This window comes from Chenopodium quinoa, unplaced genomic scaffold, assembly GCF_001683475.1.
Source record: "Chenopodium quinoa cultivar QQ74 unplaced genomic scaffold, ASM168347v1, whole genome shotgun sequence".
Classification (NCBI taxonomy): Eukaryota; Viridiplantae; Streptophyta; class Magnoliopsida; order Caryophyllales; family Amaranthaceae; genus Chenopodium; species Chenopodium quinoa.
In genome coordinates this window covers 662,890-673,177 of record NW_018744497.1, presented here as the reverse complement: position 1 = coordinate 673,177, position 10,288 = coordinate 662,890, and the positions used below count along the sequence as shown (strand labels likewise).

The 10,288-nt window shown below is 28.8% G+C and overlaps 1 protein-coding gene across 1 annotated transcript; it reads left to right on the top strand.

Annotated features, from left to right (window-relative positions):
* Positions 1-370: 370 nt before the first annotated feature.
* On the top strand, positions 371-9,902 carry LOC110697722 (ABC transporter G family member 28-like). The gene is made up of 14 exons (XM_021875099.1): positions 371-615; positions 706-782; positions 1,454-1,585; positions 2,800-2,863; positions 2,951-3,097; positions 3,278-3,312; positions 3,667-3,740; positions 4,520-5,397; positions 6,094-6,390; positions 7,251-7,730; positions 8,097-8,245; positions 8,873-9,162; positions 9,394-9,527; positions 9,674-9,902. Exons 1-14 carry the CDS (start codon positions 371-373, stop codon positions 9,828-9,830), a joined length of 3,159 nt encoding a protein of 1,052 aa, XP_021730791.1. The 3' UTR covers positions 9,831-9,902.
* Positions 9,903-10,288: the final 386 nt, after the last annotated feature.

The following is a 10,288-nucleotide window of genomic DNA, read 5'->3' as shown; positions in this document are numbered from 1 at the left end:
GTTATCTTCAACCAAAAACTAAAAAAGTAATAAAATAAAATAAAATTTTATGTCATTTTCATCCATTTTTACACATTAATTTATCTTGATTTTCATCACATAATAAGAATCTTTAAAACCACATTCTTTTTTTTTTCTTTCTATGATTGATTTTTACCAAAATGATTTAGGCTTTATCAAAAAAGTTAAACGTGCCTCAAACTCCATTAATACATTGCATTTGTATATACTGAATGTGTTTTCTTTATTCATACCAATAACAAGACTTCCATAGAATGTCATCTTTATCATTATTTTTAGATCATTTTCCAATTTGATTGATTTCATTCTAAATATTTGTATATTTGAGAGTTGTACAATCATATAAAATATGACAAAAGTAAAATTTTGTCAATATTCCCTTTTGCAATTGCTTATGTTGGTAATCATCTTTGTAATCATTTTATCTACAAGTGTTGTTTATTCTCAAGATGATTTAGATGAAGATAATAGTCAAGCTAAAAATCCAGCAGCACTTCAAGTTGTTGCGCAGATGTTATATAATCAACTAGCCAATATCACTCATGTCTTTGAACCAGATATCAAAAGACATTTGGGCTTCTGTATAAAGGACGTGTATGTAATTTTTAAAAACCTTTTATTTTATTTTATTTTTGATTAAGTTATTTGAAGGTTTTAAGATGAATATTTTTTTTTCCATTTCAGGCAAGCTGATTGGAAATCAGCTTTTAATTTTTCAAATGACCTTGGATTTTTAACATCTTGCATGCAGAAAATTAAAGGTAAAACATCCAATTTCATTATTTTTCGTTACATGCTTTTTATATTATTATAATGATTAGGAGTTATATCTATACAAAAAAAATGATTTAACTTACATAAAATCATAACTAAATAATGATAATTCAATATGATGGTCACATTCTCGAATCATTATTTCATTAGCAATATGGTATGACACATCATACTAATTTATAAGGGGGTTCGTGGCAATCAAATCATTTTTGTCTAGTGAAATCATTGTTGTATACTACTCCCAACGTTTTATAATTAGTGCCTCTTTCTATTTTCATGGTCAAACTTTAATTAATTTGTGCAAAAATTGTATATAAAATTATAATCATGTGAGTTATAGTTAGATTGATGGTCTCAATATGAAGTTTTATAAAATAGTTTTTATATAATTTTTGTATAAAAGTAAGTCTTGAAAATTGTGCTAAATGAATTAGACACTATATTTTAGAACTGTTAAAGTATTCGTTAATCTCCATTAATTATTCTTATGAAATGGGATAAGAAATAAACCAAGTCAAATGCAATCCCACTATAATTCACTTCGTTTTGTGGCTCTTTTGCATGTAATTATCCTCTTTAATCTCGTTAAATTGTTTAATTTATTTATGAAATCCCTTATTATATTTGCCTAAAAAATTCTCTTAATGTATGTAAATAGATGTTCCAAAACGAGTATGTACTGCTGCAGAAGTTAAGATTTACATGATCAGTTTAATTGGTGGAGGCCAAATGAGTTCAAGTTATGTAAAGCCAAATAATAATTGCAACTTAAGCTCATGGATTGATGGATGTGAGCCGGGGTGGGCTTGCAGTGTTGGTAAAGATCGCAAAGCTGATATTAAAAACACAAAAATCATTCCAGATAGGACCGAAGATTGTCAACCTTGTTGTGCTGGCTTTTTTTTGCCCCAAGGGTGTCACTTGCATGATTCGTAAGTAAATTCCTATAGTCAAGACATAATTTATATGTATATAGTGTGTTGATCCATTGTTATCATTTTTATACACAACTTATAATAAGGTGACATTCCTAGAGTGTTGATCTATTAATTAACAATTTTACCATTGATATTTAATGTATCGCCCAAAATTTGCTAACCTTCTCATAGTAAATTAGAGGTGCTTTTCAAGAAAAAGAGGAAAGTATAAAAGCGGGTCATTAGATTGTGAGATTATGTAGAATAAAGTGGATCAAACAAATAGGGCAAGAGATGATAGAAATAGTCTTCTTTTTACTAAATTAATAATAATAATAACATAATACTAAAACAGACACCAGTAATGACACGTGTCATGTCTTGGTACTATTTTTTCCCTCCAAAATCGATTTTTTTTTTTTTTTTTAATTTTTTTTACCACCTCAATTACTTATTTTAAACTATTCTTTATATACTCTCATTAAATTATATAATATAATTGTGATTCACTTTCTTAAATTTTTTTTTATTTGTGATTCACATATTTTCCATATCTTTTATTGTATAAATTATTATTTATATCGATATTATTCCATGTATAATCAATATATTACATAAATTACATTAATTTTAAAATATATTCCACATACTGATTATATTTCCAATATGATAAATATTTTTCATAGTTTATATATTTATGAATGTGTTATTATTGTTGATTTATTTTCAAAAATATTTGTACAAGTGTATATTTTTTTCACAACTTATTACTAATTAAATTATCTTTGTTGTTTTCTTACGGAATTAATAGTTAGATTTATAAACCGTGCATCACAGCAGTATGAATTAAAGTTATAGTGGGAAGACCTTCTAGGAATGAAGAGATTAGTAATATAAAGCAATAGAATTGTAATGATTACACCGTTGAGTATTATCTTTGAATATTCCAAATTGAGCTTAACGTCATACTTTTATTAATAAAATAGCCTTATTATAACAATATACTTTTATAATATTTGATAACTAATTTTCGTATTCAATATATTTTTCACCTTAATAATATAACTCTGTGTTTACTTTTATGTAGCTTGTCCACTAGGTGCTTATTGTCCATTTGCTACCCTCAATAAAACTACAGGCAGATGTGATCCGTAAGTCATAGATAAATGCCAAGTTTTGTGTTAGATCTCTAGATTATTGATTTTGTATTAGATTTTATATTAGAAATTGTTTTACAGATATACATACCAAATACCGCCAGGAAAACCTAATCATACATGTGGTGGAGCTGATGTATGGTCAGATGTCATTAGTAGTGATGAAATATTTTGCGCACCAGGATCATATTGTCCATCTACAGTTGAAGAACTTTCATGTAATGTCAGGTATGGTATATAATTGAAAAACTTTGTGAAAATATCAATTTGACTCGTTTCATAAATGCAATGTACTTTAGGATATTAACTTTTTCTAATTGTCATGTGCTCTTATCTATGTAAAACAAGTTTTAGATGCCTTATATTGATATCTTTATGAGTTAACTACATAATTTTCTGAATTTTCAGGCATTATTGTAGAAAAGGTTCAACTCAAGAAAAACGTAAGTTTTAAACTATTTAAATATTATACAATTTCTAGGTGCATCTTTACTATGCTTTAGTTATGGTACATTTCATAATCACTTTAATTTCGTAGGTTCTTATAACTCTTAGAGCTTCAATCAATTCTCTTTTAAATTTTAAATTCATTAATATTTTTTTTTTTGAAGACTATTAATCTTTTGTTTAGTTTTTCAGTAACCAATTGACTTCAAGTGCTGCAAAAATTGTTTTGGCATTTTATATCCATAATATTTCCATGTAGCTATATAAGTTAATGATTTGAATTCAAATTATAGCGTTTAACAGAACATGACCTTGTTGTAAAGTATCATCATTCATAACTTTTCTTGCAGCATGCTTCAAATTGGCTAGCTGTAACGATAAAGTTGCTAATCAAAATATACATGCCTACGGCATGTTACTCATTGTAAGTGTTTGATATCCATGTTATCATTTTGTCATAGAAATATTACTACTACACTGCCTGTGGAAATATTCTTATGTAAATGTTGAATTAACATTATTTTGATACGAAAGTTGACACATAAAAACTTAGCATGATTTATAAATCAAATTGCATGGAAAATATTAAATAAAAACAAGTATGGTAATTTGTGCAAAAACCTTAGTCCTTATATAACAATTTAGTTACTCTATTTTGACATTAATCAACACACAACTTTAATTACTTATATAATTTAATTTCTTTAGTAAAATTGATAAATAATTGATAATATAAAGTTATACATTAAGATAAATCTAACATTTTAATTATAAAAAAAAAAAGACGGTCAAGATTATCGCTTCCTCTATTCTCTATTGACTCTATATTACTTCACTTTCTATAATAATGCTTACGAAGAAAATGAGAAAAGAGAAAAGTGAGCTCTTTTTGTAATATAAAAGAGAATGTGCTTAAGAAAGAGTGTGGAGAGTTGAGTCTAACAAATGGTGCAAGAAAGGGAAAACCACATTTATCTAAGAAGGAAAATAGGCAAAATTGAAAGGATTTTGTATAACGACCTATACAAAAGTTGGAAGAATTTGGAAGAGAATAAGAAGTATATGATATTACAAGGGTGAAAAGGTGAAGCTGGATGGAAGACTTAATCATTACTACACATATACATCATGATTGTATTTTTTTTTTCTTTTTTACCATAGCATATGCATATTCACAAACACATCAATTTTTTTATTTTTTAGGCTATATTAAGTACCAGTCTACTTCTTGTATATAATTGTTCAGACCAAGTACTTACTACTCGAGAAAGAAGGTTAGCTAGATCTAGAGAGCGTGCAATAAGAAGTGCAAAAGAAACTGCACAAGCTCGTGAAAGGTGGAAAGTAGCAAAGGAAAATGCTAGAAATCGCGCTATTGGGTTACAACAACAATTATCGCGCACATTTTCTAAGAAAAAATCTACAAGGCAAGACCCATCAAAAGGGTTTCAACCAAAACCTACAAGTAATGATGTTACAAGTTCTTCGGATTCAAAATCAAAAAATAAAGGACATAGCAAACTTACAAAAATGATGCAACAAATTGAGGATGATCCGGATAGTAGTGAGGGCTTTAATATGGAGATTGGGGATAAAAATATTAAAAAACAATTCAAAGCTAAAGAATTACACACACGAAGCCAAATTTTTAAGTATGCATATGGGCAACTTGAAAAAGAGAAGGCCATGCAACAAGAAAACAAGAACCTTACATTTTCTGGAATAATTTCTATGGCTACTGATACCGAAATCCGAAAAAGACCTTTATTGGAGGTTGCTTTTAAAGATTTAACCTTAACCTTAAAAGGAAAACACAAACATTTATTACGGTGCATTACTGGAAAACTAATGCCTGGTCGAGTTTCTGCAGTCATGGGTCCTTCTGGTGCCGGGAAGACTACTTTTCTTTCAGCTGTCACAGGAAAAGCTACTGGATGTAATGTAAGGGGACAAATTCTCATCAATGGGAAAAATGAATCAGTTCACTCTTACAAAAGGATCATTGGGTTTGTCCCACAAGATGATATTGTGCACGGGAACCTAACTGTAGAAGAAAATCTAAGATTCAGTGCTCGTTGTAGGTAAGCTAAATGATTTTTATTGACTATTCAAGCTAAAATTATTATGCTGTGGTGAATTGTACATAAACAACATACTGCAAAAGTTAGTAGTATAATATTGTAATCATCACACCGTATTATTAAGGATCGATATATTATTAAAATATAATCTTTGTTAGTTAGTTTGCTTTACTAAGTTTCAAATCATTATGTGACTTTAAATAAACTATTAAAAAATCTATAAAAAAAAATTAATAAATGCACATTCAAGGCGATTAATTTTTAAAAAAAAAATATTACTTGAATTAGATTTTTTTAAGGGAAATATGTATTGCTTAAGCCTTATTGTCTATGCAATATGTTTGAGTATTTATAAAAGATTGAAACTTTGAGCTAATTACATAACTAAACTACTACAAATAATATTTTAATTATTATTACAATCTCATATCTAATTTTCAATAAAGTATATATGTTATTCGTATACTTTTCTATACAAAGGTAATACTTATTTTCTACATGTTATGAGATAGGTTCATTGGAAATATTAATTTAGTAATTATACATTTTAATCTAAAAACATGAACTTGTATAAAATATTGCATATATAAAACTTATTATTGGGTTTAATCTCTTTAGCTTAATTACTTGATAAGTCTATGTGTAATACAATGACTGTTTAACATATTAAGAGTACATGTATATCTTCATATGCAGGTTACCTGGTGATCTTCCAAAGGCCGATAAGGTTCTGGTTGTAGAAAGAGTAATAGAAGCTTTAGGGTTACAGGCAATACGTGATTCTTTAGTGGGAACAGTTGAGAAAAGGGGGATATCTGGAGGACAAAGAAAAAGAGTAAACGTAGGGTTAGAAATGGTTATGGAACCTTCATTATTAATTTTAGATGAGCCTACTTCTGGTTTAGATAGTTCTTCGTCTCTTTTACTTCTAAGAGCTCTTAGACGTGAAGCTCTTGAAGGAGTAAACATATGCATGGTCATCCACCAACCGAGGTAATTTAAAATTATTACCATTTCATTTAGTGGGATTTTATCATCATCATCATTATCATCATTGTCATGATATAGCTCGACAACCTTTAAGAAAATTCTAAGAGCCTCTTTTTCATTTGATCTTAGTTTATTGGTAAGAGCCTCGTAGTATAAAATTCTAAGAGCCTCTTTTTTCATTTAAGAAAATAAGCCTTTTGTGTTTTTGGTATCAAAGCATGATTAAAATTCATACTTTATCTTCTTATTCATACCACGAGGCAATGGTTACTCAAATGAGATAAAACTAAAATTTATTGTTTTTTTTTTTTTTTTTTTTAATATCATTACTTTTCTCTTTATTGAAGGACATAAATTTTCTTATACTAGGGTGGCTAACGCGAGCATCATAGTTACCTATGTCTAGGAAGCTCTATCGGTTTGGACTTTTGTCACAACTTTAGTTGTTGGTAGTATTAATGAGGGAAAATACGTAAATAAATATTTTTGGGGATTCAAATGTCTACTCACTATTGTTAAGAGTTAAAAAAGGCAATAAACATTAATAAGGGAAAAATAAGTAAATAAAAATTTAAGAGGGTATAATTGTCTAAACACTATACATAAGAGTTATCTCAAACATTGTAAAAGGTGGGGATTCACACGAAGAAAAATATAATTATAATAACAAATGCCTAAATAGGCCGGTTTCTCCATGATGGAAAGTAGGATTAGGTTGAGTGTTGATTATTTGTTGACAATGTATTTTTCCTAGTGAAGTATTATAGAACTTGTAGATTTCTTTATCACCAAGTTATTATTATCATCAAATTTTAATATTATGTTTTTGCTATATGGTAATATATAATTCATTTGTTATCCAGCTATGCATTGTTTAAAATGTTCGACGACTTCATATTACTTGCCAAAGGAGGTCTAACAGTGTACCATGGCCCAAAAAAGAAAGTTGAAGAATATTTTGCAGGTCTAGGGATCATTGTACCTGAACGAGTTACTCCTCCAGATCATTATATTGATATTTTAGAGGGAATAATTAAGTCAGGATCTAATGTTACACGTGAACAACTTCCCGTGAGATGGATGCTTCATAATGGTTATCCAGTACCTCAAGATATGTTGCATCTTTGTGATGAAATTTCTAGCACTTCTTCCCCTGATAGCTCTCTAAAACCTCATGTTGATAAACGACATGATAAATCTTTTATTGGAGATCTTATTCAAGAAATTAAGTGTGCACTTGTATTAAGACGAGAGCACCTTAAGCACAACTTCTTAAAAAAACAAGATTTGTCAAATCGCATAACCCCAGGGATAATGCGACAATATAGATATTTTCTAGGAAGGTATGTAATGTTTCTAATCCTTTATTAAAAATATAAATAAAAATTATGAAGCTATAATTCCAATCATCATATATTAAAGGTACCAAATAATAATGTCATTTTATTAAAAGTGGTGATAAGTGTGAATAATTGTATTACACTATTACTTTATTAAAACTCAAATTGATGATAATACTAATGGATTGCTCATTTTTTTTCAAATAAAAAAAGAAAAAAAAATTAATTTAGCCAAAAAGTTCTCAAGGTTGATTAAAGAAACTACATTATTCCTTCATATTTAATTGTACTTTACCTAACCTAAGTTATCTTTATCCATGTTATTCAAATTGATTCACTAGATGCTCAATTATGTGATTTATTTTTTAGGGTTGGAAAGCAAAGACTTCGTGAAGCTAAATTACAAGCTGTGGATTATTTAATTCTTTTACTTGCTGGAGCTTGTTTAGGAACTCTTGCTAAAGTGAGCGATGAAACATTTGGTGCAATTGGTTATAACTACACTGTGATTGCCGTATGTAAGTATTTTTTATGCCCCAAAACCCATATAAATTTACACCATTAACTTAGACAATATGGCTTTATATATTTTAAATTTTCTATATTCTATAGGAATTTCTGTTATATACATGTCTAAGCAATAGCAAACTTATGATTAGACTATTATTAAAATAATCTCCACTAAATTTGTTATCCTACGTATAGTCATTTCTTAAGGTTTAAATATTGCAATATGATGAACTAGAAAATGTGTAACTATTCATTTCAAAGGAAATAATTCTATTTTCTTGAAAAAAAAATCGAATTAATCCATAACAGAAAATTGAGGAATGAAACAAATAGAAGGAAAGGGTATGAATTGGTTATAATTGGTTATTGAGAAACGAAACAAAAAAAGATGGGTCACAATTTTTTTTACAAAATGAGGGTAATATATGTATTTTTGTTAAACTGTGGGGGCTCTTTAGGTACAAAAAGTAAGATCATGAAGGAAAATTCCAATCATAAATATAATTTTGATACACCTAAAAAGGAAAAATAAGAACAACAGAGAGTTTAGTTATTTCCGATTGATCCCCACATATACAATTTTTAATTAATCACAAAAAATGTTTCTCATACTTGTGTATCCTGTTGCTTGGCAGCCCTATTATGTAAGATTTCAGCTTTGAGATCATTCACGCTTGATAGATTACAATATTGGAGAGAAAGTTCGTCTGGAATGAGTAGTTTGGCATATTTTCTCTCTAAAGATACAATTGATCAATTTAACACTCTTTTTAAGCCTTTGGTTTACCTCTCAGTGTTTTACTTTTCCAACAATCCAAGATCAAGCTTCTTAGCCAATTACATAGTCCTGGTTTGTCTTGTGTATTGTGTGACTGGGGTAGCTTATGGCTTAGCGATACTTCTCCAGCCAGGTCCTGCACAACTGGTAAATAACACAAATTAGCTACTTCAAAAACACACCATTTCTTAGTACTCCCTATAATTTTTTTTATTTGCTATATTCAATTTTGACACAATTATTGATGAAAAAAAACAAAAAAAAAAAAACAAAGAGAGCGATTTTGCATAAAAATGTAGCAAATAAAAAAGATGGAGGGAATACTTTTTCCTTGTTATTTTTACTTATATAAATATTTATTTTTGATTTATATTACAGTGGTGTGTACTTCTTCCAGTAGTATTATCACTCATTGCAAGCCAAGACAAAGAAAGCAAAATTATGTTTGAAGTAGGAAAATTTACCTACTCAAAATGGGCTTTAGAGGCTTTTGTTATTGCAAATGCTGAAAAGTACGTTATTCACGCTAAGTATACCAAAAAAAAGTTTGGTAACTCATTAATTTTGTAGAGATTTGAGTACATTTAATTAGGTGACAAATTTTGATTATGACATAATGTTATATTGAAAATGACCATGTTTTATTCTTTTTATGTAGGTATGATGGAGTGTGGCTAATAACTCGCTGTGGATCTTTGATGCAAAGTGGCTATAGTCTTAATCATTGGAATCGTTGTTTAATATTTCTTATTGTAAGCGGGGTTATTAGCCGGATAATAGCTTTTATCTTTATGATTGTAGTCCAAAAGAAATGAAACCAATAACAATTTTAATGTTAATTAGTGCACAGCACTAAAATATGAGTACCTTTAGTTATTCTTTTTTAACAACGTTGAATTGTGGAGTAATTTTTAGTATATTAATGCTTTCGTAATTGTAAGAAATAATTTCTAGCATGTAATTGCTAGTAATCTAAGCATCCTTTTCAAAAACTCCAAAGCACTCTTTAAAGCTCAAGCTATGTTTATGCAATTTAAAAATCCCCAAATCACTTTTTTAAGCTAAAAATTGCTTAGTAGGGCCCAACACTGACTTTCAAAGCCCAAACCCCTTTTCAGAATCAAAACCTTTTTGATAACGCAAAATGCCGTTCTTTAAAGCCCGATGACCCTCTTTAAGCCTAGGAGGACAACTAATTGATGATTTAAGGGCTAAGGAAACAAAACCATGTGATCTCCCAATAAGAAATCAAGTTCTAACGATGAGCGTAGAA

Bases quoted from the DNA above. Each gene is read 5' to 3' on its own strand.
- LOC110697722 (XM_021875099.1), top strand. From the start codon at position 371: ATGACAAAAGTAAAATTTTGTCAATATTCCCTTTTGCAATTGCTTATG. The intron at 1,586-2,799 runs GTGAGCCGGGGT...ACTTTTATGTAG, and splicing joins AAGCTCATGGATTGATGGAT to CTTGTCCACTAGGTGCTTAT. The intron at 9,528-9,673 runs GTACGTTATTCA...CTTTTTATGTAG, and splicing joins GTTATTGCAAATGCTGAAAA to GTATGATGGAGTGTGGCTAA.